The sequence below is a fragment of the Malaclemys terrapin genome, chromosome 22, assembly GCF_027887155.1.
Source record: "Malaclemys terrapin pileata isolate rMalTer1 chromosome 22, rMalTer1.hap1, whole genome shotgun sequence".
NCBI lineage: Eukaryota > Metazoa > Chordata > Testudines > Emydidae > Malaclemys > Malaclemys terrapin.
In genome coordinates, this window is record NC_071526.1 from 7,305,120 (window position 1) to 7,325,073 (window position 19,954).

General features: G+C 53.6%; 1 protein-coding gene across 1 annotated transcript in view; it reads right to left on the bottom strand.

Annotated features, from left to right (window-relative positions):
• The window catches only part of PTPRU (protein tyrosine phosphatase receptor type U), a 273,624-nt gene that overhangs the window by 112,977 nt on the left and 140,693 nt on the right, over positions 1-19,954 (bottom strand). Inside the window, exon 8 of the mRNA XM_054011788.1 lies at positions 2,218-2,526. Coding sequence (XP_053867763.1) covers positions 2,218-2,526 — 309 coding nt within the window. The remainder of the gene's footprint in view (positions 1-2,217; positions 2,527-19,954) is intronic.

The window sequence follows — 19,954 nt, forward strand, 5'->3', positions numbered from 1 at the left end:
GCTACCGGGCAGAATAACTTGGTGCTCACTCAGCAGCGCTCTGTCCTGCACAGTACGTTTTACCTACCACCCGGCCACTACCTTCCCTTGGGAGCAGAACTAGAGCCCTTCCATTGAAAAGACACAAATCAGAACAGCCAGGGCATCGGGTGCCGCCCAGCATGGAATGACCCAATCCGGCGCTCAGTCCGGACAGAGGCAGACTGCACAGGGAGAGGTGATGGCTGAGGGACGAATGAAGGAGCGAGGCCGAGCGGTCTGCTCGAGCCAGTGGTTTTGGGTGTGTGCGAGTCCTGCTAACCAGTCTGAGCTGGCTAGCTTATCGATGGTATATTAATAACAGGTATTACCCACACCACACGCCTGTTAGAATGCATTAAGCACAAATAGCACTAAGCACACACATTACAGCAGTCACATAGCTTAATTTGGCATATACCTTTACTATAATCCCGTTCTCCTGTGCTAGCTGTCCCATAACACCTTGCATTAGCTGAAGTAAGCTTTGGCTTAAGCCATCAGGATCAGGACACATGATCATTTTACCACAGCGAGAGGAAGGGAGCTATTCTCACAGGGCAGCACTGGAACATCCCCAGGGAACAGGACAAGGGATATGATTGTTCTACCCTAGTACAGACCTAGCAGGTGCCTTCACGCCCCTGAGTACCTGCAACACATGTGTTCAGACTAGAGAGATAAGGGGTACCAGAAAAACAAGGCAGAAAGCCAATTGGTTAAATCTAGTTTCTAATCATAATAGAGATATCCTATCTCCTAGAACTGGAAGGGACCTTGAAAGGTCATTGAGTCCAGCCCCCTGCCTTCACTAGCAGGACCAAGTACTGATTTTTGCCTCAGATCCCTAAATGGTCCCCTCAAGGATTGAACTCACAACCCTGGGTTTAGCAGGCCAATTCTCAAACCACTGAACTACCCCTCCCCCTCAGATGACACACATAGTATCTCTTAACTGTAAACAGGTAGGGTATAAAAAGATGGCTTTAGGGTGCACCTGCTGTGTCAGGTGAGTGTGACCACGCTGCACGAGAGGGCTTTGCAGAGACCGGTATTGTATACAACCTCTCTCCTGTACTGGGCTTAGAGCAATCAAGCTGACCGACGCTGGTTATTTGGTCTCCTGAATATATTTCAAAATGAACAGAAGTGTGGTCAAGCCTCCAACTATCCAATTTATCAAATCCCCTCTTCTGGTAGCCACTTCCGGCGGTGGGGCTGAATTCCCGAACGGCGGTGCTGGAATCACCCTAGTGAGCCCCTTTCCCCCGCCACGGGAGGGCTCTGCTGAGCGACAGTGCAGGGGAAGAGACACACATGGACTATGGAAACTCAAAGCTGGTGAGGCAACAATACAAAGTTGTCACCTACCCTCACTGCCCGGAGCGGGAGTGACCGGGCACACACGTTTGCTTTCCATTGGGATTTCAGGACCCCTCTTGCTTTCCCTGGTCCCTCTTTTCCTCCATCGCTTTTGCCATCTCACTTTCCCTGCCATTGCATGGTCCTTCTGGCTATCTCCACGCATACCCTACCTATCCATCCATCCCCATGCACTCCCGCTATCTAGCTATCCATCCCCCCCAAACACCTCTGGTGTTTCTACAGTCCCAGGCACCAGGGCCCTAGGTATGTCTCTCAAAACACTTTATCCTGCATCCCGAGCTGTTCCCTGTTCTTTCCCTCCCCTGCTGCTGGGAATGAGTTTTCTCCAGGACTCCCCTTTCCTCAGAGCAGCTGCCCACTCCCAGCAGTGCCCCTCTGCCAACTTTCCAGACCTTTGTGCTTGCAACATCCCTCAGCCATGCTCACTGCGGGTGAAATTCACGTCACCCGCATACGTGAGAGTCCCTGGGCTATGTCTGGGATGGGCCTGGGGAGCTGAAGTGGGGCCAGGGAACGGGACCGCACTGCACACCTCCAACCTCGGAGCTGCTACTCCAGACTATGGACTGGAAGAGTGACCACAACCCCACTGCATGGCCTATGCACATATCACAGAGCCCGACCCCTGGACTGCCCCAGTCACCACACTCCCCGCCTGCATGGGCTGGCTCAGAGACCTTCTCTACCGCACAGAGGGGCTATGCAAGGATCCCTCGGTGGCCTCTCTGGGTGCTCTCCTGCCCTGCCCCAAGCTGGGGCTTACCTGCTTACCCGCGGGCGACCCAGCGCACAGGGGCAGCAGCTGGCACTTACCATCCTCGTCCGTCTGGAATATCATCTCCTTCCCTTCCTTGCGCCCCTCGGGGTTGGAAAGGATGAGCTTCACGTGGACGTTCTTGTAGGGCAGCAGGTTCTTGATGGTGTAGCGGTGGACGTTGTGCTCCATCTTCATGCACTCCCGGAAGGTCTGGTTGTGGCTGGTGCCCACGAAGTAGCGGTAGCAGAGGGAGACCGTGTAGGTATGGCAACGCGTCAGGTTGTAGCCCAGCGGCTCCCACTGCAGCGTCAGCTGTCTGGACTGGATCTCAGAGAAGGCCAGGCCTTTGGGGGCCCTCATGGGCTCTGGCAGGGAGAGAGGGAGAGAGGCGTGACACGAGGAAAACCATCCACCGGGAAGGGCAACGGGGCTAAATCTGCGGCAGGACCCAAAGGAAACGAATCGGGTGAACCTCAGCTTTGATCCTAGTGAACGCCGGGCCACGGGGCAGCCTAACTGGTCAGGAAGATCCAAGTCTAGCAAAGCAGAGGGCTCTGCGGGACCTCATTGGCACTAAGGCCCCTTTACACCGCTCTGGGCAGCCTAAAGGAGACAAAGCAGGTGTAAACGTAACGTACACCCATTTAAGGGCTCTTTACACTGCCACGGTGATGTAAAGGGCCTTACTATAAACGAGAATCAGGCCCTAGATGAAGAGCTAAAACAGATAAGAAGGAACTTGTGTGAGGTGACTTTGGGCACCTCGCTTCACCTTTGAGTTTCCGCATCGGAAATGTGGGGATGCTCAGCCTCCCCGGTCGTGAGTCTTTGCCGTCCCCTCCCCCTTGAGTTCCTCCAAGGGAGGGCGACCAAGGAAGGCAGCTAAGCACCCACTGGCTGTTCTGGCATTTCCGTACCAGAAGGAGACGTGCCAAAATACCAGCAGCCAGGTTGTTCTCTTTGGGCCTGATTCTCCACTGGGCTATCACTTACACCAGTGCAAAGGGAGCGTAACACGCTGCCGGATCAGACCATTCATGCACTATGCTCACCCTGCGCTGGCATAATGGCTGCACGGGGGGAAGGAGAATCAGGACCAGGATGCCCCTGGCAGACCGTATGGAAGTTCGCTCAAGAGAACCAGGTCCCACTAGAGAATCCCAGTGCAACCTTCCAGACTGGAGAGAGGCAGGTGAGGCTAAACATCAACTGCCCAGCCCAGCCCAACCAGACCCCAAAGCCCTCTGCAGGTCGTCCATCAATGGCCACGTTCCCTGGACCATATTATAGCAGGCATCTCAAGGGGGTTCACCATCTCCTACAGGCTCAGTCATCAAGGAGGACCATTTGACCATGCCCCACACAATCCCATTTGCAGAGAAGGTGAACCCTGTGGGGCATGGTGTCTTCCTCCTCCTCTTTTCTGGGGCTATGGTTCCCTGAAGATCTTCCACCCCGGCACCTGGGGGCTGTGTTCTTTCAGGAGGTCTAAGCCCATCCCAGGGACTCACTGAGCGTGGCCGGGGGTGGGGAATGGAAGCACACAGACAAGGCTTTCCAGGCAGGCCCCAACCAATACCCGTAATAGGCCTGTGTGACCAGGGCCCTCGCCTTTCTATCAGGCTGGCGTCGGGCTCTCGAAAGGCCATAGACTCAGCGGAGTCGTTGGGAAGAAGTTTAACCCGTTCTCACACCTGGCGTCGGTAGCAGATGTCTGATTTAATGAGGAACCACGCTGCTTTGCCAACAGCAAGCACACAGGTTCTTTATCGTAGCAGCGTAGAACCCCCCTGGACACACACACACACACACACACACACGAACGAAAGCGTTAATGCGGGCCTGAGAGGGTCTTAGAGCCAGGCTTCAGTAGAGAGGAAGCCCAGCTGGGGAGGAGCTGGGCGGTGGTTATAAAGGCAGGAGGTTTAGCGCAGAAGGGGGCTGCGGGGAGAGAGGCTGCAGTCACTCTGGGGTTAGAGAGGAAGAAGCCCAGCAGGACAGCAAGGCCTGGGCTCCTCACCTGAACAGGGGAGGCTGGCAAGCAACCAGGAGTGGCACAGAACAGCACTGGTGGGAGACCCTGGCAAATGGGCAGGGACTTGACCTTTATGGAGCAAGCTCTGAGAGGCATTTAATTGAGAGGGACATAAGATCATCCCCACGGAGGTTGGAATTGGGTTGTTCTTTATACCTGTTTGCTGGGATTTTGTTGGGGGGGGGCCCTGAGAGTCCTGGCCCTGAAACAAGGGGGAGACAGCAGCAAGGAGTGGGACTGAGCAGACCTTGGCTGCTGGTTCCTGGGCCAGAACCCAGCATAGAGGGAGGGCCCGGGTCCCCCTACCAGTCACTGGTATGGTGGTGTGAAGCTGGAAAAGGGACAAGGACAAAGGAGAATCTTGAGAGAGGGGCATGAGGACCACAGGGCTCGGCGATGGGGCTGAAGACCTTTAGGTGAGGACCTTTGGATTGTTGATTTGTTGGCCTCTGCTACTCCAGAAGGGGTTAACTAACTAAATCACGACCTGGCCAGAGGGCCAAGTTATGGGAAGAGAGACCACCGCGGTGCCGGTGCAACCATTGGCAAGAGGTGCCAGAAAGGGAGAGAGCAGTTATGCCTTGCCTGGCTACAAGGAGGCGCTCCAGCAGTAACTAACTACCTTCAACCGGCAGGCGGACGGGACCGGACCTGCTCACTGCAGGCAGGGGACAGCTATTCCGTTACTGCAAAGGGCTTTGGAAGTCCACAGAGGCATCATATCACAGAGCAAGGGAATTACTGTCCTGCTGTCAGTGGAAACGCTCTCATGGAGGATTTGGATCTGGCCCTGTACGGTCTAGTTAACCGGTGCCTGGAATGCTAACGTAACTGGTTAGTGACACCTGGAACCCAGTGCCTGGGAATCATCTTGATTCTGCCAAGACCGTCCTTGGTGCTGTGAGCCTCATTCGAGATATGATGACTCCTGAGCTGTGTTCTGCAGCCCACTTTGCCAGGACGCAGGGTGACGCACGGACGTGTCTCAAGGAAGTTTTCCTACACACCGTCCCCCTGCCTCATGCTGCCATGAAGCCAACGTGCAGCACAAACCTCCCAGCGTCGCCCAGAGGAACAGGCTCGGCCTGGCAGACCGGCTCACGCATGGGGCGTTCATTGCGAATTGGATATTTCAAGCCACCCGTTTGGTTCTGAAGTTACAGCCCAAACAAGGGCATTGCTGTGCCGGCTGTATGCGCAGCATACCAAGCAAGAGTCCGTATGTGTCTACATAGACAGAGACAGTCCCTTTAAAATCCCACCTGTCCTGCAAGGGAAATCTGAGCCTGCCGGAGGAATTCCACTGGAGAAATGACTTACTGTCAGACAGGCAGGGGGACGTTTAAAGGGCAAGGACTGTCTAGAGACCAGAGAACGAATAAGAACTATGTTATCACTGCCTATCCCCCCTCCTCCTGCTCCTGGGGAAAGCCCAGGCTCCCTCTCCAGGAGTCACGCAAGCAGCATGACGGGCAGAGGCAGCCGGATTATCTAAGACCCTCGAAGGAGCCAGGTGATGCTCATGTATTTATAGGGCACATTTGGGAGGCATGATTTGCTGGCGTGACAAGACACAGTAGGGGCAGCGCGTGATTCCAAGGATTAGAGCACGTCTGGCCGGTGACCGCCTAGACAGATCCAAGGTCAAGTGCCTCTAAGCACCCTGGATATACAATAATCGCCCTGCGATGTGCCTCTGGGAGGCTCCCACAGCTGCTCTGGAGTGGATTCTTCAGACAGATAAGGGAAGCAGCAACAGTCTATCTCCTGGGCAGCATGGATGGGGCTGCGGGTCCTCTCCAGTCCTGCAATGGGGCAGCGGCAGCTCCCAATGTCGCTGCAACCTGGAACAGCAGGATTGCTGGGGGATTGAGTGGGCCACATTCCCAAGGGATTTCCCCAGGCAGGAATTTGGCCCGATCAGCGTTGCTGGTTGTTGTTATGGAACATGAACTTCCACCGGTGAAATAGCCTCACCCCTGTTCCTCAGGCGTCTGGATTTACTTCCCACCCAGCTCTAGGACTACCAGAGCCCGGACCCAACCCAGGGCTCTGGGAGTCTGTAGGTATCGGAGCTACCCGGTGAGCCAAGCGGCAGTCTCCCCTGTCTCAGCTGAAAGTTGCTCTTTGCAGCTCAAATCATCAAGGGACTGGTGCCGAAACGTGGCCAACTCATTTCAGGGGTGAGTGAGCCCCGAGCTGTATGGCAAGAGGCCGCAGAGGGCACAGGCCAGGGGGTAACCTCACTGTGCCACAGGCCTGTTTGGATCAGCTGAGAGCCTTGCCACTTCGCAGGGGGTGGGAGGTGCCAGGGGCCTCCTGGTGCACAGAGCCTCTGAACAGCACCGATGAATTCCAGCTTTGCAGGGGAGACCTCATTAAAGTCACCCCAGGATCATTCCCAATAGGGCACCCACAGCAGCAAAGCCTTCATGGGGTGGAAACTTCTGGCCTGATCAAAGCCAGGCAGAGGAGCCTGCCCCGTGGTGTTAATGAGCACCGGGGAAGTGGAAACTCAGGCGAGCAAGGAACAAGGCCTGCCTGTACCGCATGTCAGAGACAGCCATGCAGGGGAGGGACCGGCGATGCTCCCTGGGGAGCCCAACAGGGAGCAGGTGAGTCACCTCCCCACACGGCCATTAATAGGAATGATGGGTAGCATTAGATAGAAGGGTGTTATCACCATCCTCATTCTCGAGGGCTGTGACTCATTCACCACTCACTGTGGGAGCCAGCAAACACTGGCAGTTGCTCTGAGCGATCTCAATGCTCAAATTAGACTACGCGCAGTCACCGGAGAAATGTCGGGCTGGAAGGCACCTCGAGAGGTCGTCTAGTCCAGCCCCCAGCGCTGAGGCAGGATTAAGTATGGCTAGACCATGCCTGACAGGTGCTTGTCCAACCTCCAAACCTTCCCAGGTAACCTGTTTCACTGCTTCGCTGTCCTTAGAGTTAGGAAGATTTTCCTAATATCCAACCAAAATCTCCCTTGCTGTAAACTCAGCTGATTCCTTCTCGTCCTACCCTCGGTGGCCACGGAGAACAATTCATCACCTTCCTTTTTATAACAGCCTTTAACATATTTGAAGAGAGTTATCAGGTCCCCCCTCAGCCGTCTCTTCTCTAGACTTAACATGCCCAATTCTTTCAACTTCTCCTCACGGGTCAGGTTTTCTAAACCTCTCATCATTTTTGTTACTCTCCTCTGGACTCTAATTTAGCCACATCCTTCTTGAAGTGCAGTGCCCAAAACAACACAGAACTCCAGCTGAGGCCTCCCTGGTGCCAAGAGAGCGAAAAAATTAGCTGCTGTGTCTTACCCATGATACTTCAGTTGATAGACCCCGGAACGACCTTTGCCTTTTTCGCAGCAGTATCACATTGTTGGCTCATGTTCAATTTGTGATCGACTCGGACCCCCAGATCCTTTTCAGCAGTGCGACCACCTAGCCAGCTATCCCCCACGTTGTCACTAGGCATTTGATATTTTTCTTCCTAAATGTAGTACTTTGCCCTTGTCTTTACTGACTTTTTTTCTTATTGGTTTCAGACCAATTCTCCAAGTTATCAAGATCATGTTGAATTCTAATCCTGTCTTCCAAAGTACTTGCAACCCCTCCCAGCTTGGAGTCACCTGCAGATTTTATAAGCATGCTCTCCACTCCATCATCGAAGTCATTCATGAAAATACTGACTAGCACGGACCCAGGACAGACCCCTGTGGGGCCCCGCGTGACACGTCCTCCCTGTTTGACAGCAAACTGTTGATGGCCTCTCTTTGAGTACGATTTGTCAACAAGTCACGTGCCCCGCCATAGTCAGTAATAAGCCCTATTCAAAGGCAGAAGCATGAAGGCTGGCATCCAGCTCGCTCTGGGGATTGAGCCGTGGAGCTAAGAGCATGCACCTCTACAACTTGAACCTACGTCCTGCTAACAGGAACTGTACCTGGTTCATATCCTCTGTGGGCAGGGTGACCAGATAGCAAGTGTGAAAAATCGGGACAGGGGGTGGGGGTTAATAGGAGCCTATATAAGAAAAAGACCCCAAAATCGGGACATCTGGTCACCCTATCTGTGGGTCAGGCACAAAGGGGGGGACGTGTAACACACTGAACAGTGGGTGGTATAAGCCGGGGAGCCAGGGAATACATTTCTGCAAGCTCTATCCCTAAGATTTAAGTAAAAGGCACAACCTCCCCCAATGTTAATGCAAATTAATCACTCCTGAGTCAGATGATGCAAAATGACCCCATAACCTTAACTCTGCCCCACTGTGCACCCACCCTACAACACAGCCTTTAACGTGATGCTGATGTACTATTCGTTCATATTATATTTGATTGTCGATCTGTTATATTTCGCATCTGAGACGCTCTACCTCGTCTCTATTCTCCTGCAAGTCCTTCTACCACTTTTGATAAGCCCTGGCAGCCATGTGAATTAGCACTGGGAGTCTGGGGGGACTCGGGGTTGTGCAGCTGCAGGCGAAACCCAGCCCGAGTGAGACGCTGGGGGCTCAAGTTCCAAACTGGGTGAGGTTTGTGTGCGTTTTCGCTAGAAAAACAACACAAAAAATGTCACCAAAATTCAATTGGTTCTTGAACTGTTACTGCAAGAAACTGGAGACTACGGGCCCGCTTCTCATTTACATTAAGGCTACTTTATACTGCACTAGCCGTGCAGAGGGGCCTTAAAGTGAGTGTGTAGAGCAGCCCAAATGAGACTCAGGTCTCCAACGCCATCACTGAAGAGTGAGACAGAAGGAAAAGTTCAACACAGACTTCACTACAGATCTTCCCCTGATGCCTCCCTAACATATCTTCAGTGCCACTTCTAGGACAAGGACATTGCCTTTGAGGGATTATTTCTGCAGCGGCTGCCACATCTTCCCTAACCCGTGAGTTTGCATCGAGAGAACGGCACTGCCCTGCTTCCGAAAGATGTTTGCTCTTGAGGTCAGTTTCCCTCATTAACAAGGCAGGCTCCCAAGCCAGGCTAAACTCCCAGCCCGGGCAGTGCATTCGTCCTATCAAAGCTCTCACACCAAGGTCACCCTAAGGACCCGACCGATTTAAAGGAAGGGTCACCAGCGCTCTGCAATGGCACTGGAGAAATTATAACCACCCCCAGAGCAGAGCTGCAGGTGAAACAAGCGGAAACCTTTCATCAGGACATTGAGGTCGGAGTCATCACATCACACTATGCTGCCACGCTGCGAGGGAACAGGACGACAAATCATTGTCCTGTCTCCCAGCAAAATGACAGCGGGTTTGTGGGGCTTCGTTCATTAATAAAGTGCTTTACGAGGCCAGCAAAGTGCCAGGTATTGCTATTCAATTGCCATTCACCTCCCAAATAGATCTCCTTGCTCACCCCTGTGGGATTTGCAGCCAGTGCCTGAAGTGCTCCTTTCTCCTGCTGAAGGAGTATATCCTTTGCCCATTGCAACACAGCTGGGAGTCACCAGATGGCACAAATACAGATACTAGCTCTATCTAACTGAATGCAGATCTCGGAGGAATGCTTGCTGTCAGTTGTGGTGCAGTTCTTTTCAAAGCTATGGGTACCACCCGTAAACTTTACTCTTTCTGCCTTCATTTCTCTCTGGCTAAAACATTCCTACATGCAGAGCACAAAAAGAGGAAGTTATTTTTCATATAAGCCCCTGGAGGGTCTTTGAGATGTGTGGTCCCTATCTGTATTCCACTGTGGATATGCATGTGCTCCATGTACCCGGAGTCAGAGAATTCTTGCAAGCAGTGTCCACTGGTCTGCACATGTGCCGTTGCCATGTTTCTAACCAAGGGATTAAAGGGGGAGCATATCGACTGCCTCTCCAGTTCCTTCTCTACTGCAAATCCTAAAGATTCAAAGCAGAGGGGAAGGAGGGTGAGTAGTGGAATACAGACAGGGGCCAAACATCTCGAAGAACATCCACTAACTATAAAGTAAGTAACTTTCTCTTCTTCTTGGAGTGCAGGTCCCCCATGTGTATTCCACTGCGGGTGACTGACAAGTAGCGCACAAGGAGGAGGAGGGCGCAAGGATGTAGGCAGCCGAGCTGTTTGGAGAACCGCTTTCCTAAAGGATGCATCAGAGGAGGAGTTTTGCACTAGAGCAGGATGTCTCATAAGCCTGTGGATGGAAGTCCACATAGTAGTCCTGCAAATGTTAGGGAAAGGCACTTCCTGAAGCAATGCCAATGAAGTTGCTTGTGCTCTTGTAGAATGAGCCCCTTATCCCGTGATGGGGAGGAAGATACAACACTTGGTAGAGCAGGATACAGTCTGAGATCCATTTAGAGATCCTCCGGGAGGATCTAGCTTGACCTTGGACTCATTCTTCTATAATAAGAAACAGTCTTGGTGATTTTCTGATTGGTTGTGTCCTTTGCACGTAGGAGAAGAGAGCACGTTGCATGTCAGAGGAATGCAGCCTCCTCTCCTCCTCAGCTGTGTGCCGTTTCGGAAAAAACACAGGCAAGTGGATGTGCAATTCCAAAACCACTTTGGGGGTGAATTTCAGATGAAGTCATAAAGAAACCTTAGTGTATGGCAGAGCCATCATCAGAGCTCCGAGCTCACCCACCCTTCTGGCTGAGGTGATGGCTACAAAGAATGCACCTTTCATTGATCAGTGAGATACCCAACATGTAGCTAATGGCTCGAAAGGAGGCTTAGAGAGTGCTGAAAGGACAAGGTTGAAGTCCCAGTGAAGAATAGGTTTCCTTACTGGTGGGAAGGTTTCGATTAGGCCCTTCAAGAATCTGTTAGTCAACAGGTGAGAGTGAAAATTGAATAACCGTCTGATGGTGGACGGCACACTGATTGCTCCCAAGTGGACTTGTATGGAACTGAGGCAAAACCCAGCCATTCTGAGAGAAAGAAGATAGTCCAAAATAAGAGGAATATCTGCTCATTCAGGAGATACATGTCTCTGCTGTGTCCATATGGAAAAACGCTTCTGTTTGGCTGAGTAGCATATTCTAGTGGCATATCCATTTCTGCTAATATTGAGGATGGTTTGTACGGCTTCCAAGCAGGAACATTCTGGGGCTGGTGCCCATCCAAAAAAACAAGCCATGAGATGAGTGATCCAGAGGTAAGATACTTAGAATCATAGAATCACAGAAGATTAGGATTGGAAGAGACCTCAGGAGGTATCTAGTTCCAACCCCTGCTCAAAACAGGACCAACACCAACTAAATCATCCCAGCCAGGGCTGTGACAAGCCGGGCCTTAAAAACCTGTACGGACGGATTTTCCACCACCTCCCTAGATAACTCATTCCAGTCCTTCACCACCCTCCTAGTGAAATAGTGTTTCCTAATATCCAACCTAGACCTCCCCCACTGCAATTTGAGACCATTACTCCTTGTTCTGTCATCTGGTACCACTGATAACAGTCTACATCCATCCTCTTTGGAACCTCCCTTCAGGTACTTGAAGGCTGTTAGCAAATCCCCCCTCATTCTTCTCTTCTGCAGACTAAACAAGCCCAGTTCCCTCAGCCTCTCCTCATAAGTCATGTGCTCCAGCCCCCTAATCATTTGTCCACATCCTTTCTGTAGTGGAGGGTCCAAAACTGGATGCATTACTCCAGATGTGGCCTCACCAGTGCCGAATAGAGGGAATAATCACTTCCCTCAATCTGCTGGCAACGTTCCTACTAATGCAGCCCAGTTTGCCATTAGCCTTCTTGACAACAAGGGTACACTGCTGACTCATATCCAGCTTCTCATCCACTGTAATCCCTAGGTCCTTTTCTGCAGAACTGTCACTTAGCCAGTCAGACCCCAGCCTGTAGCAGTGCATGGGTTTCTTCTGTCCTAAGTGCAGGACTCGATCCTGTCCTCCTCCCGGGTCAAGGGATTGGGAAAGGACTAGATGCTGATCGGAAGGTGACATGACACTAGAAAGAGAGATTCAGGAACCAAAACTCTCTGGGCCAATAGGGGGCCATCAGGATGACTCATCCCTTGTTCTGTCAAATCTTCTGTAAGACCCAAGGCAGATGTGGCAAGGGAGGAAACACGTCGCTCAGACGTCCTGACCACGGGAGAGGGAGAACATCACCCTGAGAATGCAGGCCTCAAGCACCTCTGGCTCACACGATAGCATCATGCCCACTGCCTGATGAGTGCAACGCTGGGTGGGATTTCCTTTGGGGACGGCGTAGGGGGATGTGGACGGCATGGTGAACGGGCTCTCGGACAGCTGTTAGCTGCAGGTCAGGTGCTCCTGCACAGCTTAGAAGATGCGCCCACTCTGCCCTGTCCAGGGCTAACCTACTCCAAAGCTTAGATGTATGACAGGAACATGGCTCCAGCCCTGGTGAGATCTTTTAACCTCCCAGAGCTAACCACCCCCTGATTTGGAGACCCCTGACACCTTCTGGTGGTTGGGGTGTCACCCCAGAGCTGAGTCCCATGAGACAGGGATGGAGGAGAGAATTGATGCCCCTGAAATGAGAGCCGATACAATGTGCCACAGCCCCACCTGGGGGAAGAGGGGGGAGCTGGGGGCTTAAGGGAGGCATGAAGAGGAAAGCAGAGAGGCCCCTGTGACTCGTATCTCACACTGAGAACAAGTTGCCGCTCTGCTGGGCATGAGCCACTCCCAGTGCACCACCCTTAGCCCTCTCTGCCAGGAGAGCAGCAAACAGTGCTGATGGAAAGCCAGGCTTTAAGCGTCAATCTCCTTTTTATTTCAGTGTATTCAAATGATCGGTGGGAAACAGACAGCCTGGCACCCCCAGGCCAATGTAAGCAGATTCCATGAGTGGTTTAGCGAGAGATCAGCTAACAAGGATGTCTGCAGGCATTAATAGTGCTGAATATATCCATACAATCAGTGCCAGCGCGGAGCCGCCTGGGTTTACAATTGCTACTACAGCTGTATTACACGCAGGCGTTCCTGTACGAAGTGTCAATCATGGCTGGTGGCGTGCAGCTGCGCTGGGAATCTCCCGTTGCTCCGGGGCTGCCTTAGGTAAAGGACGGGCAAGTGCACTCCATGCATGCGCTGGCAGATGCTACCCTTTCCCAGAAATGACTCTGGGGAAAGCGGGTCTCGGAGGAGGCCCATTTTCCACCAGTGGCTTGGGCGAGTGGTTCCATGGGCTGCCAAGAGATGGACCGTGCTTAGCACGCAAAGTGCTGCGCAGAAAGGTTGGCGAATTACAGAAGAATCGGTACCTGTCATTGAAATGCAGCCACCTCTGGGGTGGAATGCAGCAGCTGCTTCATCATCCACAGCAAGGCCAGTTTGGAGCAGGAAGTGCAGAACAATCCCACGTCCAATGGGAAGGGCAGAGGGAATTGAGGCTGGTGGAATGCAATTAACTACGTGCTACGGGACACAGTTTGACACGAACCCTTCTAAACAGGGCCACGGTGTCGACAGTCATCACAAGGACCTGGGATTCTAGTGCGCCCAAGGCCCCGTTAGCAGCAGAACACGCTTTAACCGCGCTTGGACACTGGGTTCAGTACTACATGTTCAGACCCTGCAAACAGATCCGGACAAGCTGAGCATGTCCCTGGACAGATCCATCCGCAGCAACTCTCCTTGAGAGAGAAGTGCCACCAAATGAATCGCCTGCCCTGCTCCCTACAGCTCCCATCTAAAGTCCTGACCCGGCCCCATCCTGCCAAGCCTGTGGGATCTGAAGGGGCACAGCCCAGGCCCAGGGAGAAAGGGCAGCTGCCCGACTAGCACCTAGTAGCTAACCCCACAATCAGCGATGGAAGGAGGCGGTAAAGTGGGGAGCTTGCTGGCAGTCAAGGGAACATTCCTGACATTAGCCACTGCTGTGCAGCACCTAATGATGACTAACAAGGCATCCCGGCATTCAACGGGCAGCGGCACTGCAGCGATAGGCTTGTCCTGTGCATTAGCTCAGGGGGGCCGGTTTGACACTCCCGGACAGCGATGGCTTGGCGGGGAGGGGAGGTGCCGTCCGTGCCTGGCCCGGGCTGCGTTTACACTAGCCGAGGTGGGAAGGAGCTGACGGGAGGCTGTAGATCAGGCAGTTGAGAGGAAATCAAGAACGGGGTTTGCTCAAGAACGAGGAGCGTATGGGTCATGCTGGCAGCATCTGAATGGATTCATTACAGCCGGGCTCCCTTGTGTATCTGCTGCGTAGGCCCCATAGCTGGAGGGAGGAGAGACGCCTGCACTATCAAGGCATAATGGTAGCTGGGTCGCGTGGGGTCAGCTTAAATTTAGAGGCCACTGAGCTGGGGGGGAATACAAACAATCCTGGACCATGCACTGATCAAGGCACTTTGCATCCCCTCAGTGGAGTGAGGGCAGCATCGCATGTGATGTCAGGTGTCAGCCACCCCCATTCTCCGGCCCAGCCACACAAGGGACACGGGATCTGAGCCATCGCTGTGGTGGATTCTCTGTCCCTGGCAATGGTTAAGTCAAGGCTGGATGTTTCTCTCCCAGATCTGCTCTAGTTCAGTCAAGAATGAATGCAGGGCCGGCCCATGGCCTGTGTAACGCAGGAGGTCAGCCTAGGTGATCACAGTTGACCCTTCTGGCCTCGGAATCTATTAATCTCTGCCTCTCGCGGTCCGTGAGAGACTCCCAGAGAGATGAAGCTAGTGACCCTTGGAAGAGAGGTGCCCACGCTTAGTCTGACAGTCGTTTGGCCAGAACTCAGGAAGCCAACATTGGACCCTACAGATCTAGCAAACCCCTGTCTGACCTCCACTCCCACCCCCTCCTGAGCAAAATAACCCACAGCTACCCCGCCCCCATGGCACGACCCTGGCCGCCTCCCAGACAGGTCTTGGGGCAGGACGTGGCGTGACACTGCTGGGCCGTCTCCTCTGGCCCACCACTGCCTGTCCTCACGTCACAAGAGCAGCAGATCTGGACACCACTGACCAGCGAGTGCCCTTGTCAAGGCTTGAAGCAGCAGCTGCGGGTGACGAGAAAGCCCTGAGCTGGGTGAGAAGCTTTCGGGTCGCGCTGGGAGTCGGCTAGCCCAGGTGATCGGCACCTGGGTCTGAGCGCCCGGGCTAGCCTGGCCCAGTTAGGAACAGCCCCAGGGTGGGCCCCCAGAAGCCCTAGGGACACACACAGGCTTTGCAGTGTCCCTAGGTGCCCTGTGTGTCGCCAGGGCTCCCGGGGGCACATCCCACAGTTCTCTGGGCCACTGTGAGCTGCGCTGCTCTAGGATCCTTTCCCAAGGAATGGTGGGGGAACTTATCTGTCCATCCGGGCACACGGGGGGAATTGTGGGAAGGCACTGGAGGCCTTTCAGCCCTTGAGAGGTTTAGCCTGTGTCCACACTGCAAAACAGGCAGGTTATCGGCCTGAGTGGAAACAGAGCCCAGGATTTAGCCTACAGCCCAGGACGGGCCAGCCAGCCCAGGCTGAAAGCACCACTAACCTTGGTGAGAGGGGTTTGTGTGTGGACAGCAAGGGGGCTACAGGGCAACACCGAAGTGTGAACCTGCTGGGCTACTCTGCAGTGAAGACCGACTGTTCGAGAGGGTGGATGGGCGACTTCCCCTCTGCTCCCTGCCTGCTCCCCTGGGCAGCTCCCCACGACCACACTCTTACCCACCTGCACAGTCACTAACCACCTGGGGCCGGGAGGGAACTTCCCCGGTGGGCAGGTTATTCCATAACTGTCTCTGGTGGGGTTATGGAACGTGTCTAGCTGGAGCCTGCTCTGACCCAATGGGGCGTCTCCAAAGCTGCCTTGGATACGTCCGAGTCGTCTAGGCGGCTTTGAAAGTCCCAGTTGTAACGGTGATTATTCCATAGACCCAAAGAGTGGTTCACAAGAGAAAAACATGCCAGGGCCCTAGCCAAAAAGAGAGGGAAAGCAGTCATGATCCCTCAGGAAGCCAGGCCATGACCCTCCAAGCTGAGAACCCACGGAGCAGGGCTTTCCATGTGTGGCCTACATTACCAAGGTGCACCTCTGTGTCCCCCTCTAGTGGCTGGTCCACAAAAACAGTAGATAAGTCGACTACAGCTAGCAGATGTAGTCCTTTACCTCCAGCTCTTGGTTTCAGAATGAGACATCCAGGTTCAGGGCCTGCTGCTGGGACTTGTCCCAGTTGGGGATTTTCTGAGTCTCTGTATCGCAGGGTGACCGGCCCTTTATGGGGTGAGGAGTTCAACCCCACACACTTCGCTTGCCTCCCCAGGTGGAGAAAATGACCAACGTTGCACGCCACATGGGCATGTGACTAAACTTAGGGTTACCATATTTAAAAAATTAAAAAAGAGGACACTCCATGGGGCCCTGGTCCCGCCCCTTTCCCACCCCTGGCCCTGCCCCAACTCCGCCCTTCCCCGCCCAACTCCGCCCATTCCCCGCCCCTTCCCCAAAGTCCCCGCACTAACTCCCCCTCCTCCCTCCCTCCCAGCCACACAAAAAGGGCTGCCCAAGCGCTACTGGCTTCACGGTTTGCCGGGCAGCCCCCAGACCCTGCGCCCCCGGCCGGCGCTTCCCCAGCGCAGCTGTAGCCCGGGAGGGGAAGCGCCCAGCCGGGGGCGCAGGGTCTGAAGGCTGCCCGGCAAACCGTGAAGCCGGTAGCGCTCGGGCAGCCCCCTTACCTCCGGACCCCAGCCGCCGGCCGGGCACTTCCCCTCCCGGGCTCCAGCTGCTCTGCTCTGGTGGCGCAGGGTCCGGAGTTAAGGGGGCTGCCTGAAGCCAGAGCGCTCAGGCAGCTTGGCTCTTAAACAGACCCGAAGAGTCAGGGGAGGAGCAGAGCAGCCGTGGGAGGGGAAGTGCCCGGCCGGTATTTTGCCGGACACGTTCGGCTTTTTGGCAATTCCCCCTGGACGGGGGTTTGATTACCAAAAAGCCGGACATGTCCGGGAAAAAACAGACGTATGGTAACCCTACTAAACTAGGCCTTCTGGGGCGGAGATAAGACAGAAGCCCCTGGAGAGCTGGAGTGAAGGGAAAACTCCAATAGAAGGCTGGAACTTACTGCAGGAGCCTCCAATGAGCCCAGGAGGGGCTGAGGAGAGAAGATGGACCCTCAGGGAGGAGGGGCTGGGGCCAGCCTGAGACCGGCGTGGAAGACGTTGAGTTTTGGGCCTATTTTGGACTTGGTTGTTCTGCAAGGGGCAGACATTTCCTTTAATGTCTTAGCCAGAGGCCAGCAATCAAACCAGGTCAGGAGAGGGGAAACTGAGGCAGCAGCTAGCTTGCACCCAGAGTAGGCAGTTCAGGGCGTGATTAGAGTTTGGGGTGAAGGTCAGTGCCAGCAAGTTAAAGAAGTATGGATAGGATGAATGGACTGTAAGGTGGATAGAAAGCTGGCTAGATTGTCGGGCTCAACGGGTAGTGATCAACGGCTCGATGTCTAGTTGGCAGCCGGTATCAAACGGAGTGCCCCAAGGGTCGGTCCTAGGGCCAGTTTTGTTCATTATCTTTATCAATGACCTGGATGATGGGATGGATTGCACCCTCAGCAAATTCACAGATGACACTAAGCTGGAGGGAGAGGTAGATACACTGGAGGGTAAAGACAGGGTCCAGAGTAACCTAGACAAATTAGAGGACTGGGCCAAAAGAAACCTGATGAGGTTCAACAAGGACAAGTGCAGAGACCTGCACTTAGGCCAGAAGAATCTCATGCATTGCTACAGGCTGGCTGAGCAGCAGTTCTGCAGAAAAGGACCTGAGAATTACAGTGGACGAGAAGCTGGATAGGAGTCAGCAGTGTGCCTTCATTGCCAAGAAGGCCAACGGCATATTGGGCTGCATTAGTAGGGGCACTGCCAGCAGATCGAGGGAAGTGATCATTCCCCTCTATTCGGCACTGGTGAGGCCACACCTGGAGTATATTGCATCCGGTTTTGGTCCCTCCACTACAGAAAGGATGTGGACAAATTGGAGAGAGTCCAGTGGAGGGCAATGAAAATGATTAGGGGACTGGGGCACATGACTTATAAGGAGAGGCTGAGGGAACTGGGGTTATTTAGTCTGTAGAAGAGAAGAAGGAGGGGAGATTTGATAGCAGCCTTCAACTATCTGAAGGGGAGTTCCACCGAGGATGGAGCTTGGCTGTTCTCAGTGGTGGCAGATGACAGAACAAGGAGTAATGGTCTCAAGTTGCAGTGGGGGAGGTCTAGGTTGGATATTAGGAAACACTATTTCACCAGGAGGGTGGTGAAGCACTGGAATGGGTTACCCAGGGAGGTGGTGGAATCTCCATCCTTAGAGGTCTTTAAGGTTACGCTTGACAAAGCCCTGGCTGAGATGGTTTAGTTGGTGTTGGTCCTGCTCTGAGCAGCGGGTTGGACTAGATGACCTCCTGAGGTCTCTTCCAACCCTGAGATTCTATGATTCTTACATCTTCCATGTGCGCTCACCTAAGGTATGTGACATCAGCGAACCGTTTTCTTTGGGGCCTGAAGTCAGCAGCAACTGAGCCTCCTTCACAACCCCCCATTCCCGTGCGCGTGGAGACGTGACAAGGACGCCTACAACATCACTTTGTAAATAACATTCAGGATCTGCCAGCTCAAAAACAAGCTCATTCCCAGAAAGGTTAAGTGCTCCCATTACTTCCCCAGCACAAGGAGCCCGAGCGTTCAGGTGTGTTTAATTTATAGGCTCCAGTTCACCTCAACCGACAGAGGGTGGAGGTGTGGGGGGGAACGGAACAAACCTGGAGAACACGGTCCGTGCCTCCCTCATTGTCAGCCTGCAATCGCTTCCCAACAAACGGCTGCTATGGATCATCTCGTAAAAGCAGCTATTTCAAGGGGACCAGACATGCAACAGTCATGTTCCTCCTTAATGTCAGCTTGTTCCCTTTGACTTTGTTCAATTACTGAGCAGTTGAATCCCCAGCACACCAAGGAAGTCTGTTGCCATGGAGTATCTGAAACGCCAGCCCTAGAACACCTCCCGTCGTCTGTGACCTCATGCAACCCGCTGTCAAGGCAACCAACAGGGGGAGGTCTTTAAAACAAGGGCCGCCTCCTTCTGAATGTTCCCATGGGGCAGAAGCATTTTTCCCCTCGCTGACTGTGAAACCCAGGGGGGGAATGGGTTTCGGAGCCACCACCCGGCAGAGCTCCTGTTGTTGAAGTGGTATCACTTGTGACATCATCTGTACGTGGGAAGCTGAAGTAGGTCCAGGCCTTGCAATGCCGGGTCACACCACTGCTCCATATGCTCCGATATCCTGCCTCTGGCAGCAACCCATAGCTGATGTTGCAGAGGAAGGCAAAAGAAAGCAGCCCCCCTGGGAGTCAAGAGACCGGGGGGCAGAGGGGGGGGTTGCCTATTCTTAGCTCTGCCACTGACTCACTGCATAACCTTGGTCATGTCACTCAACTTCTTAGTGCTCCCGTTTATCCTATCTGCATAATCAGACATGGGCCAGAGCAGAAGGACGGTGCTACCGAAGAGTACAGCTCATTATTTCTCAACAGGCACAGTACACAGTGTTGTCATCGGTCACACAATTAGGCAGCCCGTTCCGAAACACAGCCATCCAGATTTTCTCCTGCTTTAAAATGGGGTTAGCCATCAGGGCAAATATTTTGATGAGTTTGTAAGCAAATGTTATAAAACCCGCAGTCTGCTTAAAACCAAGCACAGGAGAATGAAGGGAGCTCCCCCCACGTATCCAGCCTGAAAGTCAGAGAAAGGGGCACATCGCCTCGGGGCAAGGGAGTCGCCCACCCTCATTTTTACACAGCTGACGCCTGTGCAGCTGACCTTCCTCCCGCAAGCTGGACTGAAAGGACTGGAGAGTGT